At 47.4% G+C, this 23974-nt stretch overlaps 2 protein-coding genes across 11 annotated transcripts in view; one reads left to right on the forward strand and one right to left on the reverse strand.

Moving 5' to 3' along the window:
* The window catches only part of SNF8 (SNF8 subunit of ESCRT-II), a 576904-nt gene extending 573745 nt beyond the window's left edge, over window positions 1-3159 (forward strand). For all 10 annotated transcript variants that reach the window (XM_050765704.1, XM_050765706.1, XM_050765707.1 and 7 more), the window contains one exon: window positions 228-3159. In XM_050765704.1, the coding sequence (XP_050621661.1) occupies window positions 228-365 (138 nt within the window). In that variant the 3' untranslated portion in view covers window positions 366-3159. The remainder of the gene's footprint in view (window positions 1-227) is intronic.
* Window positions 1787-22556, reverse strand: UBE2Z (ubiquitin conjugating enzyme E2 Z). Its single transcript, XM_050765693.1, has 7 exons — window positions 21497-22556; window positions 19425-19497; window positions 17334-17521; window positions 13888-13999; window positions 8464-8576; window positions 6421-6511; window positions 1787-3880 (listed from the first exon to the last, which is right to left on the reverse strand). The coding sequence occupies exons 1-7, from the start codon at window positions 21811-21813 to the stop codon at window positions 3710-3712; spliced, it is 1065 nt and encodes a 354-aa protein (XP_050621650.1). The 5' UTR covers window positions 21814-22556; the 3' UTR covers window positions 1787-3709.
* Window positions 22557-23974: the final 1418 nt, after the last annotated feature.

The raw sequence follows: 23974 nt of genomic DNA on the forward strand, positions 1-23974 counted from the left end.
CTCTTCCTCAGCAGCACAAGTTAAATGACTTCGTAGCATTTTTCACATTCAGGCAAAGGCCAAGGCCAAACAGCTCATTTAGTTGGTTGTGTAAATGTTTGAAGGCACTTAGTAGATTTAGTTTGAAAACCTCACTGAAGCCAAAATAGGTTTGGGGGTTGCTTACCTACCCTTTGTCTACGGAACCTCCCTGTTCTCAAACCGCTCTTCTTCCCTTTTCCCTCCAGGAACACCTGCTGAAGGAAGGGTTGGCGTGGCTGGACTTACAGGCCCCAGGGGAGGCCCACTACTGGCTGCCAGCTCTCTTCACTGACCTCTACTCCCAGGAGATTACAGCTGAAGAGGCCAGAGAAGCCCTCCCCTGACTGCGTGTGGAACGGCACACAGCAGCAGGCAGGAAGGAGGAGGAGGGCAAATAAACCTGGGTAGTTTTGTTTATAAAAAAAAAAAAAAAAAATAGAAAAAATTCCAAGTTTTTCTTTCTTCCCTCATTCTTTTATTTTTGAAAAGTGCCTTCACATTGCATCTTTATTGGAGAAGACCTCGCTCATTCAGTAAGGATAATCTGATTAACACAGAAAACGGCAAGCACATATAAAATGATTTGTGCAGGTCATCTGCAAGATCATGGAAGAGCTGGGCCTGGAATGCAGGTTGTTTCCTGGCCTGTCTAGTCTTTGTAGCTGTGAGACATAGATTACAGCCTATGCTAATTCAAAAATTTTTAATAAAATGTTCCTTATCTCAAACTAGCTGGTCCTAATGGACCAGTAAATACTATTCACTCTTTCAGCCTCTTCTGGCTTCCTCTGTAGAGGCTCTAGGTTATGACAAAGTTAGCTGTGAGTGTGAAGGAAATAGAAGTCAATGTCCAATCGTGGCTCAACTGGAGGAAAGAAAACAATGGACTCTGACGGGAATCAAACAATAGTTAGGGAATGTTCTATTTTCTCAAATTCCCTACTAGCTTTCTCACCCTCCTGTACTAGATTGCCAGGTCCCTCTAGCCTCAGTAGTGGGAAAGGGAGTCATTTACTGAACACCTACCCTGTCCCATTTTACATACAGCTCACTTAAATTTCACCAAGTAGGCAGCCTTCAGCGTCACAGGTGATTGAATCAAAGTAATTTGCCAGGGGCCGCCAGCTTCAGCGGAGCCAAAGCTGGAGCCTAGGCGTATTAACCCGAGCCCATGCCTTCATGTATCACTGCACAGTACAGAATGGCAGCACATACTGTGTGTAGACATTTTTCTGCACACATGGTCAGCCAAGAGTAAAAGCTTCTGCATCAGAAAGCAAGAATCTCCTACAGCACGTAGAAGTGATGAGGGAAGAGGCCAGAGTTGTTTAAGGCTCCCAAAGTCGTTAGTCTAAAGGCTAAGATCCTTAAAAAGTACTACTGTACTGGAAATCTGAAAACTCAATGGTTTTTCCATACTGAGACCCTTCCTTTAGCAGGATATAGCCTGGGCCCATCTCTACCTCTGCCTGTCCTTGTAGGACATGCTCACTCCAAGTTCTGGAATAGGTCTTTGGAAGCCGCTGAAACTAAGATGTCACTGACTGCCAGAGCCTTAAAAAATGAACCCCACTTCCAATGAGAAAACTTGTCCTGCTCTCCCCACCCGGCCCCGCCCTTCCACCATGTTATGCAAGTCTTTGGCTTCCAGACAATTCACAGCACTTTCCTTCTCCCTAACAGTTCCAGGCCTAGGTGAGGTGTAGTTAACAAGATGATCCCACTCCTTTACACAAGCCCTCCCATGCCCACAGGCACTTCCTCCTTCTGCCAAAACAAACTTTATTGCACCAAAAAGGAAAAAAAAAAAAAAAAAAAAAAAAAAAAGAAAACTTCATTTATGTACAGTCAGATATAAAGACATCTCGTTGACTCCTGTGCATATATTTCCTCAACTCAAGATTAGGGCATACAAGTCAGGCTGCTATGCCAGACATGCTCTGCCCTATGGCAGGGCCAAGGAGAGGATTGTCACTTGAAAGTGGGAACACTTAAATGGATGACAGACAACACTGGACCCACAGACCAAGGGTATTTTTCTAAGCCCTGGAGTAGCTCGAGGAATGGAAGAGGGAAATTGGAAGCAGGGTCCCTTTTCAATCTTCATGTTAAGAGACCCAGCCTCTTCATGGGTATCCAAGATAAACTTCCGTTCCCCAAGCCCACCAATCCCTGTCCAGTTCCTTTGCTTCCTGCCCTCCCAAGTAGGACATTCTCCTTTTTGCCCAGCCCCGCTTTGCACAGATCCTCCAAGGGGAGTCCCATGATCCACAAGCCAGAGACTTTCATAGCAGCGGGCAGGGCAGGTACACACTATCCTCTCCCTTATGCATGGCTGGACACTGACTGAGGCCCTGCATCACAAGAATTGCCAATACCCACTGGGAGCCATAACAATAAATCTGGAAGTATGGGGAGAACATATCAAAAAGGGGAAGGATGGATTCCCTTGATGCCCAGGATTACAGGGCACCTAAAGCACATTTTTTTCTGAGCCAACCAGCTAAAGGATCACTGCAGCTAAATACAGAGAAGCAACACAGCCAGGCAAACACCCATCAGAGTCAGTGACAAGAGCAGCTGGGGGCACAGGGGAGGCGGAAGGAGAAAGAAGGGGAGGAGCCTCCAGAGCCCCAGCCCCAATCCCCTCTGCCATTGGCTACCCTTGCTCCCCACAAATCCCTGGGGTTGAAGTGAGGAGGACTACAGGCTGGGGTGAAAATACACAAGGACAGCCCAACAAAATACAATGACTAGCATCAGTCTCCCACTTATTCCACCCTCAAAAGAAATACCCTCATTGTGACTAGTATTTATGAAAATCTGTAAGACTATTCTATGTAGTGGCTCTAATCCCATATACACAGCAGCTGCCTGTGCCGGGAACTTTTCAAATCAGTGATTGTGGGAACAAACAGTATTTTCAGCTTCTTACGGTGCCTATGCAGGCTTTACCAAGACCTTGGTTAAGTCCCAGTCACATTTACCTTCTGTCTTACATCTAGAAAAGGGTGAGGAAAGGGGGGAGGGGAGAAAGGTGCTCAGGTGCTAGGTAAAGCTTACTGATCAGCAGCCTAGACTCCACCACTGTTCCTTCTCTTTGGTCTGTCTAGAACAGTGACTATAAATTAGGAAAAACAAAATTATGCTGGCCTGTGGGAAATAATGGGGGAAGGCAGGCAGGGAGGAAAAGGGCATTGGGAAGCCCTGCTTCAAGACTGAAGACAGACAAATAGACAACCACCCAGACTGCTTAAGTGTCACAGACAGCCCCCACCCCAAGCTCCCTTCCAGGTATCCCCATAAATCATTTGGGCACAATCCCTCTTGGAACTGCAATTTCCGTCTTCTACTTATCCCTAAGGAGCTGGCCCTGTGGAGAGGTGTGTTGGTTGTTTTGTTTTTGCCAGAGGCCCTCGCTCTAGGTGCTCCTGTAAAGGTACCTTGGCCCCTGATATGGGATGAACAGATGAACGTCGCCCCAGATGCTCCAGTGCCAAGGAGGTCAGACCGGGAACAGGCCCCCCACTCCCACACCCTGGGATCCGAGCTTGCTTGGTTCTCGCCATCTTGCAGGATGACTTCGAGTCTGGAGGGAGATACACAGTGCCTCTCCATCCCTGGGGTGGGGGGAAGGAATTCTGCTGGGACTCTTGAGTTGGGGGGAAAGGGGAGATGGGAGCAGGGTCTAAACCCTCAGGCTCCCGTGAAGGTCTGTCTCTGTCCCAGATGAGCTGCTATCAGAGTCCATTTCTGCATTCTCATTATGGAGCCTCTCCAGCACTTTCTGACGAATCAGTCCCAGGCGCATCAAGAGGGACTGGTAGTCAAAGTGGCCCCGCTTCTCTCCAAAAGGGTCCTATGGGGGAAAGGAGACAAGGGGATGGAAGATTCAAGTCTGGGTGGCTGATCCTAGAGAAAGCAGCTTCGGGTTCATGTGAAATGCAAGCTCAACTTCTGAGCCATGGGAGCAGGAAGGCCTAACAGCATAGGTAGTCCCGAACAGCAGGCAAAATAACCTTTGCTTAAAAATACGACACCTAGGCCAGGCACCGTGGCTCATGCCTGTAATGCCAGCACTTTGGGAGGCCGAGGAGGGCGGCTCCCCTGAGGTTGGGAGTTTGAGACCAGTCTGAACAACAAGGTGAAACCCCGTCTCTACTAAAAATACAAAATTAGCCGGGCATGGTGACGCACGCCTGTAATTCCAGCTACTCGGGAGGCTGAGGCAGGAGAATCACTGGAACCTGGGAGGCGGAAGTTGCAGTGAGCTGAGATCAAGATCGCACCATTACACTCCAGCCTGGGCAACAAGACTGAAACTGTCTCAAAAAAAAAAAAAAAAAAAAAAAAAAAAAAAAAAAAGACACCCTTACTGCCCCAAATAGGTGTAGCTTGGGCTAGAGTGAATATGTATTGGTATTCCTCAAAAGCAAACCAATATCCGGAAGAAGGGACAGTAAGGGTGAGATAGATAGGGAAGAGAAATTCAAGACCAGAATTATAAAGTATACCTATGTTTTTAATTAACCTCATAAAAACCACACAAAGTAAAAGTTGCCCTTTATTCTCTGTACTCAAAAATGGCAATTTGCTTTTCTAAGGTCACAGGCAGGTCTAGAACTCAAGAGTTCTGACTTTCAGATAAGCACCTGTACTCCTCCCCAGGGACTTGTCACTCCATTCCTGTCCAGGTTTCTGGGCATTGCTCCAGGGCCACCTAGCCTTGATCTTAGTCCTTCTCATTCTAGATCAAAGATCCCTAAACATTTTACAGAAAGGTTTAATTGTCCCCAAAGTCTCAAAAACAACTACTTGAGTGGATGGTATAAAAAAGTTTAAAATACTATATAGGGACTTAGGCAGCAAAGTAGTGCAACAGCCCCCAAAAGGTACACAACTTTCCCTCTCACATTGTTTGCTTCTCTCACAAGAACTCCTTCCACACTTCTACCCACACATTACCCTCATCCTGAGTGGGATGGCAGTGGGTGCTAGTCACAGTCACTGGGACTACAGCCTGTACTTCTCATTCATGAAAGTTAACTCCCTCATGACTGAGCTCCACATTTATCTATGAAGCTGTCAATTCTACAAATCTTCTTTCATCCGTGGCTCCAACTCCTCTAATTCTCCTTCTGCCCAGATGCTGTCCCCCTTCCCATCCCTCATCACCAGTTGTTTTTCCTTTACACACTGGTATCGCTAATGCTGTTGGATACCAGCAATTAGAACTCCTGATGGGGAACAAACTAGGACATATGTCATTGATATACTCTCAAAAAGGCTTTAGGAGACAACTTAGTCCTAAGCCAGCCCTGCACTTTGTGCTTAAATGAGACAGGTGGGTGGAAAGTCCTTGAAGGAAGGGAAAACTACCATTTATAAGTAGCACTGGAGAGAATAAGTCATCTCCTCCTACTGCTGTTGGTGTTGGGTGGGTGAATAGACATAGTACGAGAGCTGGAGAGAGCCTTAAGAAATCTTAAGTCAATTATCCAAGTTACCCATTTTTTTTTTTTTTTTGAGGTGAAGTCTGGCTCTATTGCCAAGGCTGGAGTGCAACAACGTGATCTCGGCTCACTGCAACCTCCGCCTCCTGGTTTCAAACAATTCTTGTGCCTTAGCCTCCCAAGTAGCTGGGATTACAGGCACGAACCACCACATCTGGCTTATTCTATTTTTAGTAGAGGCAGGATTTCACCATGTTGGCCAGGCTGGTCTCAAACTCTTGACCTCAAGTGATCTGTCTGCCTCGGCCTACCAAAGTACTGGGATTACAGGTGTGAGCCACTGTGCTGGGCTCCACAAGTCTCCCATTTCTAAGCAAGACCACCAGTAAGATGATCCAAATACACAGAACTGATTCTCCAGGACAGGAGAATTCTCATCCTCTTACCAACCAGGTGGTAAAGTTTACATTAGTCTATCAATAATGTGTTTTTGTTGTTGTTGTTTTTGCAGACAGAAATCTTGTCCTGCTGCTCAGGTTGGAGTGCAGTAGTGCAATCTCAGTTTACTGCAACCTCTGCCTCCCAGGTTTAAGCATTTCTCATCCCTCAGCTTCCCAAGTAGCTGGGATTACAGGCATGAGCCATCAAGACTGGGTAATTTTTGTCTTTTTAGTAGAGATGGGGTTTCACCATGTTGGCCAGGCTGGTCTTGTACTACTGGCCTCGAGAGATCTGCCCACCTTTGCCTCCCAAAGTGCTGAGAGTACAGGCATGAGCCACCGCACCTGACTGTCTTATCTACAATTTGGTCAACGATAGCCTCCTTCCTTAAAACAAGCCCAAATTCTGAGTTCTTATTGGAAGCAAAAGCACACTTTGCCAGTAGAGGCAAATGAACAATGGCCAGCTGTAGGGCTTCTACAATTAGCAGCAGGGGTTGTATTACCTGCATAGTTTGGCCTTGAAGGTGCAGGCGATCTTTGCAGGCCACCTCATAGAAGTCATAATACTCCAGAAAGGACTTTTCCATCACCCCTCTGGAAAACAAGCAGAAAAGTTAAGTCAGAAACCTAGGGGTACAGATCACCCCTTCCTCACCTAACCGTTTTGTTTTTTTTTTTTCCCGGATGGAGTCTTGCTCTGTCACCCAGGCTGGAGTGCAGTGGCGCAATCTCAGCTCCCTATGACCTCTGCCTCTCGCGTTCATGCAATTCTCCTGCCTCAGCCTCCTGAGTAGCAGGGATTACAGACATGTGCCATCACGCCTGGCTAATTTTTGTTTTTAGTAGAGATGGGGTTTCACCATGTTGGTCAGGCTGGTCAGGAACTCCTGACCTCAAGTGATCTGCCTGCGTTGCCTCCCAAAGTGCTGGGATTACAGGTGTGAACCACCATGCCTAGCCTCCTTACCTAACCTTAATGTCAAATTAAACACCTACCATTCCCAAGTCCAAATCTGTTTTCTACAAAGATCTTTTTATTTTATTTTTTATTTTTTAAGTTTTTTGAGACTGAGTCTCGCTCTTTTGCCCAGGCTGGAGTGCAGTGGCACAATCTTGGCTCACCGCAACCTCCGCCTCCCGGGTTCAAGTGATTCTCACGCCTCAGCCTCCTGAGTAGCTGGGATTACAGGTGCGTGCCAACATACCCAGGTAATTTTTGTATTTTTAGCAAAGATGGGGTTTCAGCATGTTGGTCAGGCTGGTGTTGAACTCCTGACCTCGTGATCTGCCCTCCTTGGCCTGCCAAAGTGCTGGGATTACAGGCATGAGTCACTGTGCCCCGCCTCTACAAGGATCTTTAAATGTAAAATGGAAAAAGGAACATCTAATTGCCCGTGGTTGACTTCCCCGACACGTTGGGAATTATGAGAGTGACTGTAAATACTCATCATTTGTTTTCTTTTTGAGGCAGGGTCTTGCTGTTACCCAGGCTGGAGTGCAGTGGTGTGATCACAGCTCACTGCAGTCTCAACCTCCTAGGCTCAAGCAATCCTCCCACCTCAGCCTCCTGAGTGGCTGTGACTGCAGGAGCATGCCATTACACCTGGCTAATTTAAAAATTTTTGTAGAGATGGGGTCTCCCTATGTTGCCTAGGATGGTCTCGAACTCCTGGGCTCAAGTGATCCTCCCGCCTCAGCCTCCCAAGCACTAGGATTACAGGCGTGAGCCACCACCAGGCCAGTACTCACCATTTGAATCTCAACTTCAACTCATGACTTGCTTCACCTCAATTGTTTTTCATAGGCCATCCCTAATCGCAAACCTTACTCAAAATTCTCCTAGAAATTTATTTATCTAACCCTGACATTGCTCATCCAGTTTTGGCACTTAAACTTCAGGCCGGGCGCAGTGGCTGAAGCCTGTAATCCCAGCACTTTGGGAGGCCGAGACGGGCGGATCACGAGGGCAGAAGATCGAGACCATCCTGGCTAACACGGTGAAACCCCATCTCTACTAAAAAACACAAAAAACTAGCCAGGCGAGGTGGCGGGCACCTGTAGTCCCAGCTACTCGGGAGGCTGAGGCAGGAGAATGGCGTAAACTCGGGAGGCGGAGCTTGCAGTGAGCTGAGATCTGGCCACTGCACTCCAGCCTGGGCGACATAGCGGGATTCCATCTCAAAATAAATAAATAAATAAATAAATAATAATAAAAATAAACTTCAGCACTAAGAAATGAGTTTATTATGAAGTGCTCTACACATTTGGCTGGAAAAAAGTACATCCAAGCCTTCATCAAACTGGAAACTCCCTGAGGGTGTGGACTGCCTCTCCCAAAGGCTTGGCGTTCTCCAACACAGTAGCTCTCTGAACTTTCTCTTGGGTAACCCTCAGCAGCTTGTTCTTTAAAAGCAGGAACCACATCTTTCCTTCTTCTCTATCTCCCTCTGGTGCCCAACACTGTCTCTGCCCCAAAGTTCCTCAAAGGTGTCAACTACCCAAGTGCCCCAAAGGAATAATACCAAGCAAGCCCTCTTGACACATACCGTAGGGGTTCAGGACAGGGACACTTTCCTTCCATCATGTCACAGACTGCAACTCTGATGGTCTCGTGCCGGATACATTCATTATAGTTTTTGCTGTCTCCTGGATGTCTCTCCTGTAATGTAACAGATGCCAGAGTATCCCAAAATTTAAGCAAAAAGAAAGGCAATGGGAAGAGACTTCAAGATTAGTATGGGGTATGTAAGCCAGTCATACAAACTAAAAAATACCTTTCCCACTGTATGGCAGATCCATGAAGAGCAACCACACCTTTATTTTTGACACCATTCACCCCACCACCCTCCAAATATACCATCAGGTTGCAGGTCATTTGGCCTATAACCAGCAAACTAGATCCACATCATTTTCCTGAATGTCAAGTGAAAGGCCTATCAAGTAAAGATTACGAGGGAAATAACCAAACATAAGAATGATGGTAGGGTTGCTAAGCCTTGTGGCATGCACCAGTAGTCCCAGCTACTCAGGAAGCTGAGGTGTGAGGATCACTTGAGCCCAGGAGTTTGGGTTCAGCCTAGACAACAAAGTAAGATCCTGTTTTTTCAGTTTTTCTTTTTGGAGACAGGGTCTTTGCTGTTGCCCAGGCTGGAATGCAGTGGCACAATCATAGCTAACTGCAGCCTTGACCTCCTGGGCTCTAGGGATCCTCGAACTCCTGGGCTCTAGCAATCCTCCCACTTTGGCCTCCTGAGTAGCTGGGACTAAAGACATTAGTCACCACAGCGGGTCCCAAGTTTGTATTTTTTATTATTTATTTGTTTTTTGAGTTTTGCTTGTCGCCCAGGTTGGAGTGCAATGGCACGATCTCAGCTCACTGCAACCTCCGCCTCCTGGGTTCCAGCAATTTTCCTGTCTCAGCCTTCCAAGTAGGTGGGATTGTAGGTGCCCGCTACCATGCCCGGCTAATTTTTGTATTTTTTAGTAGAGACGGGGTTTCACCATGTTGGCCAGGCTGGTCCTGAACGCCTGACCTCAGGTAATCCACCCGCCTCAGCCTCCCAAAGTGCTGGGGTTACAGGTATGAGCCACCGCACCCAGCTTATTTGTCTTTTATTTTACAAATTTTTAAGAGGCGGGCTCTTGCTTTGTCGTCCAGGCTGGAAAGTGGTAGGCATGATCAGAGGTTACTGCTGCCTTGAATTCCTGGGCTCAAGCGATGTTCCTCTCCTCAGCTTCCCAAGTAGCTGGGACTCAAGGTGCATGTCATAATGCCCAGCTATTTTTTTTTTTTAATTTTTTCAGTAGAGACAAGGTCTCACTAGGTTGCCCAGGCTGGGAAACACTTGTCTTTTTAGGGGGAGAAAAAAAAAAGAAAGAAAGAATGATGGTGGGACAAAAAGGTATAAATGAAGTGAAGAGTCTCAGCGTGGAAAACCTTTAGGCACCAACAAGTAAAGGATGCTTCCTGATTAACCCCTTTACCTGTTATATGTCTCTAGGGTCCCACCATCATTGAACCAATTATTATAAATCAGAAGTAGGGCTGGGCCCGACGGCTCATGCCTGTACTTCCGACACTTTGGGAAGCCGATGCAGGCGGATTGCTTGAGTTCAGAAGTTCAGGATCAGCATCGGCAACATGGTGAGATCCCGTCTCTATAAAAAATACAAAAATTAGCTGGGCATTGGTGATGTGCACCTGTCGTCCCAGCTACTCAGGAGGCTGAGGCGAGAGGATGGCTAGAGCCCAGGAGTTCGAGGCTTCAGTGAGCTATGACTGTGCCACTGTACTCCAGCCTGGGTGACAGAGCAAGACTTTGTCTCAAAGAAATAGTAAAATTAGAAATAAATCTAGCAGAAGCAGAACTTAAAACTTTCAAAAGATAAACTTCAACTTTGGTCTAGAAAGCCAATATAAACAGGATCTCACTATGGTGTGAATGGAAGGGGAGTACAGCCTCCTCTTTACTTTTTCCTGTGCTCTTCTCTTACCACCAATCCCAGTCAATTAGAGCCGTGGCCTCTGATAAAAGCAGCTGATGGGCCAGGCGCGGTAGCTCACACCTGTAATCCCAGCACTTTGGGAAGCTGAGGCAGGTGGATCACGAGGTCAGGAATTGGAGACCAGCCTGGCCAAAATAGTGAAACCCCGTCTCTACTAAAAATATAAAAATTAGCTGGGCGTGGTGGTGCGTGCCTGTAAATAAATAAATTAAATAAAAAATAAAATAAAAACAACTGCAAGTCATTGTAGAAGTAAAAAATAAAAAACACAAGGCTGGGCATGGTGGCTGACACCTGTAATCCCAGCACTTTGGGAGACTGACGTGGGCAGACTGCTTGAGGCCAGGAGTTCAAGACAAGCCGGGCCAACATGGCGAAACCCCATCTCTACTACAAATACAAAAATCAGCCAGGCGTTGTGGTGTGTGCCTGTAATCCCAGCTACTTTAGGAAGGCTGAGGCACTACAATCGCTTGAACCTGGGAGGCAGAGGTTGCACTGAGCTGAGATCACACCACTGCACTCCAGCCTGGGTGACAGAATGAGAGTCTGCCTCAAAAAAAAAAAAAAAAAAGATAAGACCTACAAATCAGGCTGGGCGCGGTGGCTCAAGCCTGTAATCCCAGCACTTTGGGAGGCCGAGACGGGCGGATCACGAGGTCAGGAGATCGAGACCATCCTGGCTAACACGGTGAAACCCCGTCTCTACTAAAAAATACAAAAAACTAGCCGGGCGCAGTGGCGGGCGCCTGTAGTCCCAACTACTCGGGAGGCTGAGGCAGGAGAATGGCGTGAACCCGGGAGGCGGAGCTTGCAGTGAGCTGAGATCCGGTCACTGCACTCCAGCCTGGGCGGCAGAGCGAGACTCCGTCTCAAAAAAAAAAAAAAAAAAAAAAAAAAGACCTACCATTCAGCTCCTACTAATGAGGTCTATTTCAATTAGAATCTCCTCCTGAAATGACTGTTTGGAGAAAGGATGGATTAGGGAATAATTTTAGTTAACTTTTGAAGCCAGACTCGGTGGTTCACGCCTGTGATCCCACCACTTTGTGACGCTGAGGCAGGCTGATCACCTAAGGTCAGGAGTTCGAGACCAGCCCGGCCAACATGGTGAAACGCCATTTCTACTAAAAATACAAAAATTAGCCAGGCGTGGTGGTGTGTGCCTGTAGTCCTAGCTCCTCGGGAGGCTGTGGCAGAACTGCTTGATCCTGGGAGGTGGAGCCAAGATCAAGCCACTGCACTCCAGCCTGAACGACGGAGTGACTCCGTCTCAAAAAAAATTTTTTTTTTTTCATTTTTGAAAGGTATTTTGTGGCCGGGCGCGGTGGCTCAAGCCTGTAATCCCAGCACTTTGGGAGGCCGAGACGGGCGGATCACGAGGTCAGGAGATCGAGACCATCCTGGCTAACACAGTGAAACCCCGTCTCTACTAAAAATACAAAAACTTAGCCGGGCGAGGTGGCAGGCGCCTGTAGTCCCAGCTACTCGGGAGGCTGAGGCAGGAGAATGGCGTGAACCCGGGAGGCGGAGCTTGCAGTGAGCTGAGATCCCGCCACTGCACTCCAGCCTGGGTGACAGCGAGACTCCGTCTCAAAAAAAAAAAAAAAAAAAAAAAAAAAAAAAGAAAGGTATTTTGTTATCCTTTGTTCAGGTCTATAGAGAAATAATCAAAGTTGGTGTCATCTGTAGTAGTTTAAAAATAAATTAAGCTGGCCAGGCATGGTTGCTCACACCTGTAATCCCAGCACTTTCGGAGGCCAAGGCAAGTGGATCACCTGAGGTCAGGAATTCGAGACCAGCCTGGCCAACATGGTGAAAACCCTTCTCTACTACAAATACAAAAAATTAGTCAGGCATGGTGGTGCGTGCCTGTAATCTCAGCTACTCGGGCGGCTGAGGCAGAAGAATCACTTGAACCTGGGAGGCAGAGGTTGCTATGAGCCGAGAATGCACCATTACACTCCAGCCTGGGTAACAAGAATAAAACTCTGTCTCAAAAAATAAATACATCAATCAATTAAGCTGTTCTAATCACCTATCTGGAATCATTTTCTTTTGGGACTATCACTGGAACTTTTTCCCGTGCTCATAATTCAGGAAGGCACATCAGAATAGAGGGAGAACTTGGGCTCCAATGTAAGTCTGGGGTCCTATCTTGAACTGTGTCCTTGTGAAAGTTAATTAACCTCTCTGAGGCAACATTATTTCACTTGAAAATGGGAATAACAATATTTAACCTCACATAGTATGAAGGTTAAACAAGAAATTACATAAAAAAAACTCAGGAGTGTCCAGCACAGAGCATGCTCTTGGAAAAATGTGAGTTTTCTCCACCTTCTCATTGGCACTGTTAACTCAAAAAGTCTTTCCCAGGACTCCTAATGACACCTTTGGCTCTGCAGGCAACAGTCCTTCATAACTCCAGAAGAACAGCTGGCTGAACAGTAGTCCCTATAGAGCAACTTCAGGGGATGCTGAGGATACAGGCACATAGAACCCACTAGATGCCACAACCCCCAAAGCAGGCTCAGAATTAATTTCCAATTGAGTCCATTGACTTCCATGTTGTAAAGGAATCCAAGTCACATATTTATTGTAACTCTCACAAATAAAAAATTTCATTATTATTATTTTTGGGGGGGCAGGGAGGACGGAGTTTTGCTTGTCGCCCAGGCTAGAGTGCAATGGCGTGATCTCAGCTCACTGCAACCTCTGCCTCCAGGGTTCAAGTGACCACGCCCAGCTAATTTATTGTATTTTTAGTAGAAACAGGTTTTCACCATGTTGGCCAGGCTGGTCTCAAACTTCTGACCAGTTAATTTTTAGTAGAGATGAGGTTTTACCAGGTTGGCCAGGCTGGTCTCAAACTGCTGACCTCAGGTGATTCATCTGCCTGCCTCAGCCTCCCAAAGTGCTGGGATTACAGGCGTGAGCCACCATAGCCGGCAAAAAATTTCATTACTAAAAAACACATGTCAATTCCCTTTTTTTTTCCTATAGCAACAACTGTAGTACATGGGGTTGTGCTAGGTCCAAAACAAAACAAAAAAACCTCCCAAGCAGATCTCTTAAAACACTATTCTGGCCGGGCATGGTGGCTCACATCTATAATCCCAGCACTTTGGAAGGCCGAGGCAGGCAGATCACCAGGGTAGGAGTTTGAGGCCAGCCTGGCCAATATGGTAAAACCCCGTCTCTACTAAAAATACAAAAACTAGCCAGGCGTGGTGGTGCACGCCTGTACTCCCAGCTATTTGGGAGGCTGAGACAGAATGGCTTGAACCCAGGAGGTGGAGCTTGCAGTGAGCCGAGATTGCACCACTGCACTCCAGCCTAGGTGACAGAGCAAGACTCTGTCTCAGAAAAAACAAACAAACAAAAAACAAAACAAAAAAAACATAACCAACCAACCAACCAAAAACACTAGTCTACTCCCCAGAGCCAGGCTCACCTGGCCTTACCTGTTCAAAGCCAGGCTCATTGTGATAGGGGTTCTCAGTCATCAGGGACTGGATAGAGATGAGCACGGAGGAGATGCTCTGGGCTGGGCTCCAGGCAGGTCCAGTCCATGTACTGTAAACACATCAGAAGGAAGGGAGGGTGAGGCAGAGAAAGAACAGGGAACAAGTACCCTGGGGCCCGGCAATACCACCATAAGTGACTCACCATAAGTTTCTCTTTCACTATTAATACTCTGGAATTTCCCAGCCTCTGTCTCATGCTCATGTTCTGATTTCAGCAGAAATCAGTCAATTGCCTAATCCTCATATCAAGGGGGGCAAAAGAATAGGTAAAAGCAAGCTATGTAACTTTGAAGGGATTTTCTTTGTACTAGAAACAGTTATGACAATCAAAACAAAAGAAATTAGGTAAGCAATCAGCTCCAAAAGTTGTCTAAATGTTAATCTCTGTGGATCTCAAAGAGCTCGTTTATGGGTGGTGATGGAGTTAGTGAGGGGAGAGAGAAGTTGAACATAGAGGCAAACAGGTGACTGAAGTCATCTGGTTAGAGGCCATGTGGTGGGGCTATTGGGGATCCAGTTTTGTATCAAACCCCCAAGGACTGTCAAATTCTCTTAAGACTACATAACTCTACCTAAGGACAGGAAGAGAGTGCTTCCAGACAGTGGAAGGTGTGAAAATAATATATGGAAAACATCGAATACCAAAATTGCTCCTCTCTTTCATAAACCCAACCAAGTATTGGGGGAGTGGGCAGCTTGGATGTTAATGACATTTATTTTTAGCTCAATTAATTGAAGAGATGGCACTGGAGCTGGAAGCCAAACACAACCTAAGCCAGGACTGGCTTGTTCAAGTTGATTGCCCACTTCCCTTTCCCTGCGGTACCTGAGGAAAGCCCGAGTAATGCCTAATGGTAGCTTCACTGGGGGCTGCTCTTAAGTCTTCTCTCTTTTCAGCTTTGCTTCCCCAGAAACTCTAGACCTACCCCTCTCTGAAGCTTTACAACAGTGTCAACTCTCATTAAATTTATTTAGTCAGTGAGTCAGCCCAACATTGTTTTCTAGGTAGAGAGGGGAAAAAAAAAACAAGGCTGATAAAGCTAATACAGTCAACTAGGAACACCTAAGAATTTTCTTTTCTTTCTTTTTTTGAGACAAAGTCTCCCTCTGTCACCCAGGCTGGAGTGCAGTGGCGTGATCTTGGCTCACTGCAACCTCTGCCTCCCAGATTCAAGCAATTCTCATGCCTCAGCCTCCCGAGTAGCTGGGACTAGAGGCACGCGCCACCATGCCTGGCTAATTTTTGTATTTTTAGTAGAGACAGGGTTTCGCCAGGCCAGGCTGGTCTCAAACTCCTGACCTCAGGTGATCCACGCGCCTCGGCCTCCCAAAGTGCTGGGATTACAGGTGTGAGCCACCACACCCGGCTGAATTTTCTACTCTGTGATTTTTTACGGCAAATTTTCAATTTCAGGACAGCTTTTCCTTGTCTACCTAACACACTTCTACTACTTTTACCCCACTGTCCTGTCGTTGGTATCTCAAAAGTTTTATATTGACCCAATGAGGGAGAGCCTACTCTGAGACATGCTTTCATGAACAAACTTCATATAGAAGCAATGACTAAATTTCTTTACCATCATGGGTTTTAGCCTACCAGCAAAGACAATTAATTAAGTACCCTAACAAGATGAAGTACTTCTTTAAGGACAGCCTCCTTTAAAGGACTTCTTCACTGCCAAAATCACAGCAGAACATATCCCTGGGTCTGAGCAAGTTCTAGAAAAATGAATCATGTCTCTAAGTTTATTTCAAACGCTGCCCTTCCCTCACACAAACCTGGAAACATGTTGGATAGCAGGAAAACAGAATCATCAGTTTGGGGGTACTTTCTCAACTTCAACCTGCACGTGTTCTCTGCCCCAGAGAAGTTCAGACCACTATAAAAAGACCAATCCAAAATATGCTAGAAGACATGTCCACACTGAGTTTTCAGACCCCAAAGGCAACTAAAATGGGAACTCTATGAAGCAAAACCTCAGAAGCATCCAGAAAGAAGATGCACTAGAAACTCATTTCATATATAATATGATTTCCACTGGGAGGCCGAGGTAGGTGGATCACAAGGTCAGGAGATCGAGACCATCCTGGCTAACACAGTGAAACCCCATCTCTACTAAAAATACAAAAAATTAGCCGGGCACGGTGGCAGGCACCTGTAGTCCCAGCTACTGGGGAGGCTGAGGCAGGAGAATGGCAGGAACCCGGGAGGCGGAGCTTGCAGTGAGCCAAGATTGTGCCAGTGTACTCCAGCCTGGGGGACACAGCAAGACTCCGTCTCAAAAAAAAAAAAAAGATTTCTAATCTCAGACATTTGTCATTGTTAAAATACTATAATCAGGTCAAGCATGGAGGCTCATGCCTGTAACCCCAGTGCTTTGGGAGCCACAACAGGAGGACTGCTTGAGGACAAGAATTCAAGACCAGCCTGGGCAACATAGTGAGACACCTGCCTCTACCGAAAACAAAAAAAAAACAAAAAAAACCAAAGAAACAAAAAAAAACCGAAATCGAATGATCACCACCACCACCACCACCACCACCACCGCCGCCGCCACTGTCTTCAAAGCAACTTATTGTGAGACTCAAATTAAGATACCCCAAATCTTGAATGGCACAGACCTGCAGCCTTTCTCAACCTGTTCAGGAGAGAAAATAAGGCCTTAACACCCCAGGAGAGTGGTTCTGAAACTGGAGTATGCACCACAATCATCTGGAGAGCTTGTAAAAAACAGATTACTGGGCCGGGCGTGGTGGCTCACGCCTGTAACCCCAGCACTTTGGGAGGCCGAAGTGAGTGGATGATGAGGTCAAGACATCGAGACCATCCTGGCCAACATGGTGAAACCCCGTCTCTACTAAAAATACAAAAAATTAGCTGGGTGTGGTGGCACACACCTGCAGCCCCAGCTACTCGGGAGACCGAGGCAGGAGAATCGCTTGAATCTGGGAGGCGGAGGTTGCAGTGAGCCGAGATCGCACCACTTGCACCCCAGTCTGGTGACAGAGCAAGACTCCGTCTCAAAACAAACAAACAAACAAAAAACAACCACCAAAAAAACCAGATTTTTGGCCCCAACCCCAGAATTTCTTTTGCAGGTCTAATGTAGGGTCCCAGAAAGTGCTCGGCTACAAGTTCCCAGATGCTCGGGGCCACTCTCTTAAGAGAACCACTTCTCAAAGGTTTCCACTGTAATAAATTAACTTCTCCCCTCTGCATCTAGAATGATACTAGTCACATACCATCCTGAGGAGATTTGAGAAGAGTCACTCAATCATTTTCTGTATTCTGTAGTTCAGACGAGGGACTCCGGTTGATAAAGGCTGACCTAGAGTAATTATCTGCTAACAACCGACTTGGCTACTTAAAAGTCTCCTCTTACCCTAGAATACTCAAGCAGACTTTCCCATTGCGGTAGAAGTTGGGGTTAAACCTCACTGTGTTATTGCCCGTTGTCATCAGTTTGACCCGAGGTGGGTGGATGGGATAGTCGGGCGGACACCGAAACACGAACAGGAAGAAACCCCCTTCATAAGGAGTGTCAAATGGGCCTGTGATCAATGCATGAATCTGCAAAATAAAACCCCATCTCAAAATTGTGAGGTGACGACCCACCCCAACCCCTTCTGGCTACCCTCCACCTACTACCCACACCAGAAGCAGAGCCCATAATCTGGTACACATGTTCTACATCCTCACCATGCAGAAGGAACATCCTGTATTCACTCATACTAATATGTATAGGTTTGGAATTTTAAGAAATCTCATTACAGTGGAATGACATCTTACTCAGGGGTTACTTCTAAAGTTAGAGCCCCAGGCAAAAACTGAACCTAGTCAAAATCACTCAAGTATTCCTTAAAACTCTCTTAAAGCATGTTTTTTGTGTGTGTGTGCAGACCTCCCTGATCAGTGTTACATATAATGGATAAAACACCACTGTGCAAAAATATAATATGCTTATCTATAAAATATAATCCTAGCATTTTTAATTTTAAGAAATCAACACAGATTTTGACTGAATATATGTTTGGATTTGCTCAGGCCAAACATGCATATGATGCAACCCCAACCTACATTTATGTGGCACGAAGGGAAAGTATGATGAAAGGAAACGAGAAAAGGGATTGGAGGCCACAGCCCTATGCCACTAACAGAGTAGAGTTAGGGGGTGTGATAGATGCCTAGGATATCTGCTTGCTTCCTCTGCAGAGGATCAAACCTATTGTGGAGGATGTGGCTCAGGCAGCACAAGACTCAGGGTCCACTCAGAGCCATTAGACCATCCCCAGAACCTTCCCCAATACTGTTGGTTAAAAAAAAAAAAAAAATCAGCTGCCCTGAAAATGACACAATTCTCTTCCCCCTCAAACCATAATTCTAGAACAGGATTTCCCTCCCTGAAGGGAGGAAAACCTGAACTGATTCAGTTATATTTCTTCTTCTACAAAGGCTCCTAAGCATTTAGGTCTGCTAAGAATTTGAATAGCAAAAGGAAAAGGATGTGGCAATCCAAAGTCTATAGTTCCCACCTTGCCCTCCTGGCAAGACCCTAGGTCATATTCTGGTTCTCAGTCATTTGGAATAGTAAACTCAACCGGTCTCAACATGGCATCAACTCTGGGATCCCAGGTACTTGACAGAGGACAAGATGTCCCAAGAAAAACATTTCCAACCACATAAAAAGAAAAAAATAAGTATGAAGGGAAATCTATCTAAAACAACAAAAAAAGATATACCAACAATACAAAATCTGAATTTTTACTGTAAGAAATTTACCATAAGAAAACTATGTGTTTTAGTTAAACGGCATTAGGTTTAGGAAATCTGGTTTCTTTCAACATCAGTTTAAGTGCAACTGCACTTCTGTGGGTAGAGCACTCAGTGACAGAGAAGCCTAGGTATCTATGCCAGAGAAATGTGACATTATGTACTAAGCTTTCTCTCTGTGTGGAGGACAAGAGAGGTATAGTCTTTGGGGTGGAAGGCATATTTAAACGCAACCAGTAAGGACAGGATCCTGAAAAAAGTCCTTTAACCACAAACACTTCAGTCAAGCTTGCCCTATCTCAACCTTCCCTACATCTGATTTATAGTACCATAGTTAACGTCAAGAGTAATGGGATGGGGGAAGAGCTGGGTAGTACAATGGATAAGGTGACTATATAATTTATTATCCAAACAGGAGCACTTTTGAGAGTGAAAGAGAGCCCTATAGTCAAGCTGCGACAACAGACATGAACTGGGATTTTCCAAGCCAATCAGTACCTATGGGGTACACTAATAACAGACACCTCTTCAAAGCGCTGCTCCACCTCACTATGTGACCTTGGACAAGCCATTTACTCTCCTGGGGTCTTGATTTCTTCATCTGTGTAATCAGAGAGGTGAGCTGAATAATCTCTTTTAGTCTTTTCCAACCTTATGGCCCCCGATTTCCCAAAAACCCCCAAACTCCCATCAAGTTACATACCTTAGTCATGTCAACGGTATCAGGTACAACGAACATTCCTGGAGGAGGCTCCTTATAAATGGACATGATATCCCTGTATAACACCAAGAGGAGGTGGGGGAAGGAGTGAGGAAGGTGGGGAAAGGGGGAATCCCTTGAGCGGGACAGTTGTTATCACCTCAATGAGGCCAGGGTTTGAGAAAGTGGTGCTTGGTACCGCAAGTGTTTGTACTGTCTTGTTGGCTGAGAAATCCTAGCTGAGTACTTCTCAGGCAGGCAGAGAGCAAATTATTATCAAAAGGACATTGTTTCCTCAGGGGGAGGGGAGGGAGAGGGGAAAAAAAAAATCAGAGATCCCAATGGCATCAAATGTCAGCCTGGAAGAGCCACTTTCCACTTACTCTCACTTCCTCCCACATGGCAATTCATTCACTCCCCACCTCCATGATTCTCAGGTACTACAGCTGAATGCTAAATGAAGATTTTTTAGTAACTGGAAAGGCATCATCAACTCCACTAAAAAACTAATTCTATAAACTATACAGTGGACCCTTGTTGGTAAAGGGATTGTATGAAGCAAGCCAGCCAGCAGGGAGTAAGACTATCATGGTGGTCTTCTTGCTCAGGGGACTAAGGGTAGAGATCTCTTCAGGCTGGGGAGGCACCCTCAGAAAGTGCTGAGAATCTCCCATCTGGAAGATGACATGTGGACTTCTATAGGAGATGAGAAGATTTCTGAGTCATATCTCACCAACTGGAATGGATCAGTTGAGAGTAAGGGGCTAAAGAAAAACTTCCAGGTGGGGAAAAGTCTAGGGACTTGCTAGGGTGGGTAGGGACATAAAAAGGGCAAATAGCCGACAGAGCAGAGAAAAGAAGTATTGGCCAAACTCAAAGGTATGTCAGCTAATTGGATGACTGAAATAGCTGAAGGAGGAAAAGAGTTGAGTGCTGAGTTTCAGTAAGAGGTGGCAACCCCTCCAGAGTTCACCTCCTGTGTCAGGCACTGTGCCAGGTACTTTACACACATTGTATTAATTTTTATTACAACCTTGAAAAGTAGACACAGTGACATGTGAAAGGACGTGGAACATGGGGAATAACACCTAAATGAAGATGCTTGTGATGGGGGCATGGGGAGAAGTCAAATGTTTCAGGATTAACAGCAGCTAAAGAGTACTGCCCTTTTCTTATGCGATAGGTACTATTCTACGTGCTTTTGGAAAACATTATCCACTAAATGATAGGATCTAAAATCAGTCACCCAAGAAATAAGCACAGAAAGGACTTAGGCCTTTGTTCCTATATTTGAATTGAGTATATTTGCTTCATAAAAGTAAAACAGATGATCCAGGAAGGGTGGGGAGTGGGGGGAGGGAAAATACAAGAAAGAAGCTCCTGAGTGGGATATTACAATCCAGAGTGGCACTGGGGAAGTGGGGGGAGGTAGCCTGTGTTTCTGGAAGAGGCGTAAGAGTGGAAAGCTTTGGGACAGTGGAAAAGGGGTTCAAGGAAAGATTCGGGTGAGGTAGGCGATCTAGACCTGGGGAAAGGACTGTGTGGAGGGAATCTGAGGAAAACGGAGGATAAAAACAAAGGCTGGCTCGAGTCAGAGGCAGGGCAAAGGAAGATAAGTTCGTCTGTGTTAGGAACGGGGCTCCAGAGAAGACAGGGGACCGATGGGTGGGGCCTGCGGGCAGCATCTAGCAAGGTTGGGGTGGGGAAGGGGAAATAGGGGCGGCGCCGAAGGCGGGAGGGGGTGTTACTGAAGCGCGAAAGGGTCGGGTTTCCACCCGGAGGTGGGAGGGTTGGGGGAAGGTGGCCGGAATGAAGACGGAGGGCTCACGGGAGGTTGTCGAGGGGCGGGGTCGGATCTGGGCACACGAGGCGAGGGTTGGTGCTTGTGGGGCTGGGGGTGGGGGGAGAAGGGACTTGGATCCCGACGCCCGGAGCTGGCAAGATTTGGGCCGTGGAGGTGGGCCGCCGCGAGGGCAGCGCAGCGGGTGGGGGGTGAGTTGTAGTGGGAGAGGGTGGGGGGCGGGGAAGGTCGAGCCCCGGAGCTCGGGGCTGGGGGAGGAAAAACCCCGGCTCACCGCTTGATCCGGAGTAGACACTGCGGCGCGGTGCGCTCGCCGTCCCAGTCGGAGCTGAGCGTGGGGTCCCAGTGGCTAAGCAGCGCGGCCCCGTGGGCAGCGGCCGAGGGCGGGAGCCCGGGCAGCGGAGCCAGGCCGCTCCCCGGGCTCCCGGCCCCGCCCGCTGCCGCTGCCGCCGCCCACACATCCGGCAGGAAAGGCGGCCCGAACCCGCCGCCGCTGCCGCTAACGCCAACAACACCAGCAACGCCGCTCGCCCCGGGGCCAGCCGCCCCGGCGCCCGCCGTCGCCGCCTCCTCAGTCGGACTCTCCGCCATCGCTGCTTCGCTTCCGGGACTACTCGGCAGCACGTCCGCCGACCAGAGCGGCCGCTGCTAGCGCCAGCTCCCGCACCACCGAGAACCGGGCCAGAGTGTCCCCACCCTCCGCTTCCACAGCCCAGACGGTGCTGGCTCCGCCCACCCTCGCCCCAACCAGCGAGAGGCGCTCTGCAAGAGCGTCCACCTACGGTCCTCCAGGACGGGAGGGGTGGTAACTAGCAGGCCGCGAAGGTTTTGGGCTAGTGTGGGTCCTGCGCTGTGCGGAAGGAGCGGGAGAGCCCAATTCAAGTGTTGAAAGGGGAGAAGAGAAGGGGGAGTGGGGGAGGAAGGGCCATATCATTCCCGTTAACGGCGGAGACCGTCAGTCGTGTCCATGGTTGGGATTGGGGATCCAGCATCCTCGTGGGAAGCTCAGTAGAGAGGTTGACTCGCTTTGGGCCCCTTCTCTGGGAAAGGCTCTGCGATTGATCCTCCCTGCATCTTTGTGCACCCAGGGCAGGATACCATTGCCCTTGCCTGCAACAGGACCAAGAAAGGACTCAACTTGGATTGAAAAGCTACCTCTTTTAGACTTTATTCAACATATATTTATGAAGGGCCTACTAAATGCCAGTCACTGTTGCTAGTCGTTGTCATAGGGATAATGAAACAGAACTAGAGAAGCTTGGTGAAAGGAAGAAAAATCAGGCCTCCTGACTCCAAGCTTGGTACCTTTTCTCCCCACAAATCTTGGAATATACAGGAATCAAGGGACTGTGAGTGTAAACCCTGAGGATTCTTTGGGTCTTTCCTGAGATGTTGTTTTTTTTTTTTTTTTTTTTTTTTTGGAGACGGAGTCTCGCTCTGTCGCCCAGGCTGGAGTGCAGTGGCCGGATCTCAGCTCACTGCAAGCTCCGCCTCCCGGGTTCGGGCCATTCTCCTGTCTCAGCCTCCTGAGTAGCTGGGACTACAGGCGCCCGCCACCTCGCCCGGCTAGTTTTTTGTATTTTTTAGTAGAGACGGGGTTTCACCGTGTTAGCCAGGATGGTCTCGATCTCCTGACCTAGTGATCCGCCCGTCTCGGCCTCCCAAAGTGCTGGGATTACAGGCTTGAGCCACCGCGCCCGGCCCCTGAGATGTTTAAAGTGAAAAATAATCGGCCAGGCTCGGTGGCTCACGCCTGTAATCCCAGCATTTTGGGAGGCCAAGGTGGGCGAATCACAAGGTCAGGAGTTCGAGACCACCCTGACCAACATGGTGAAGTCCCGTCTCTATTAAAAATACAAAAATTAACCGGGCGTGGTGGTGCGCACCTGTAATCCCAGGTACTCAAGAGGTTTAGGCAGGAGAATCACTTGAACCTGGGAGGCGGAGATTGCAGTGAGCCGAGATCGTGCCACTGCACTCCAGCCTGGGTGAAAGAGACTCAAAACAAACAAAAAAAATAATAATAAGTCTGGCTTTAGAGCCTTTTTTTTTTTTTTTTTAAGAGGGAATCTCGTTCTTGTCACCCAGGCTGGAGTGCAATGGCGCAATCTTGGCTCACTGCAATCTCCGCCTCCCGGGTTCAAGCGATTCTCCTGCCTCAGCCTCCCCAGTCGCTGAGATTACAGGCATGCCTCTACACCTGGCTAATTTTTTGTATTTTTTTTTTAGTAGAGGCAAGGTCTCACCGTGTTGGCCAGGAAGGTCTCCAACTCCTGTTGCAGTTGGATCAAGTGATCCACCCTCCTGGGCCTCCCAAAGTGCTGAGATAATAGAAGTCATCCACCCACCAGACCTTTCCTGGCTTTTAGAGTTTAATGAATTTACAGTGATGGAATGCAGACCTGAAGGATAATGACCAACATTTATGGAGAGTTAAAAATTGATTTGTTTTGAGACAGGGTCCCACTCTGTCACCCAGGATGGAGTGCAGTGGTGCGATCACAACTCACTGCAACCCCCGCCTCAGCCCTCCGAGTAGCTGGGATACAGGCATGTGCCACTGTGCCCGGCTAATTTTTGTATTTTTCTGTAGAGGCAAAGTTTCACCATGTTGCCCAGGTTGGTCTCGAACTTCTGGGGTCAAGCAATCCTCCTGCCTCGTCCTCCCAAAGTGCTGGGGATTACAAGCATGAGCCACCGTGTTTGGCCTAAAAATTATTTTTTTTTAGCAGACATTTATTTATTTTATTTT

The sequence above is a fragment of the Macaca thibetana genome, chromosome 16, assembly GCF_024542745.1.
Source record: "Macaca thibetana thibetana isolate TM-01 chromosome 16, ASM2454274v1, whole genome shotgun sequence".
Taxonomy (NCBI): Eukaryota; Metazoa; Chordata; class Mammalia; order Primates; family Cercopithecidae; genus Macaca; species Macaca thibetana.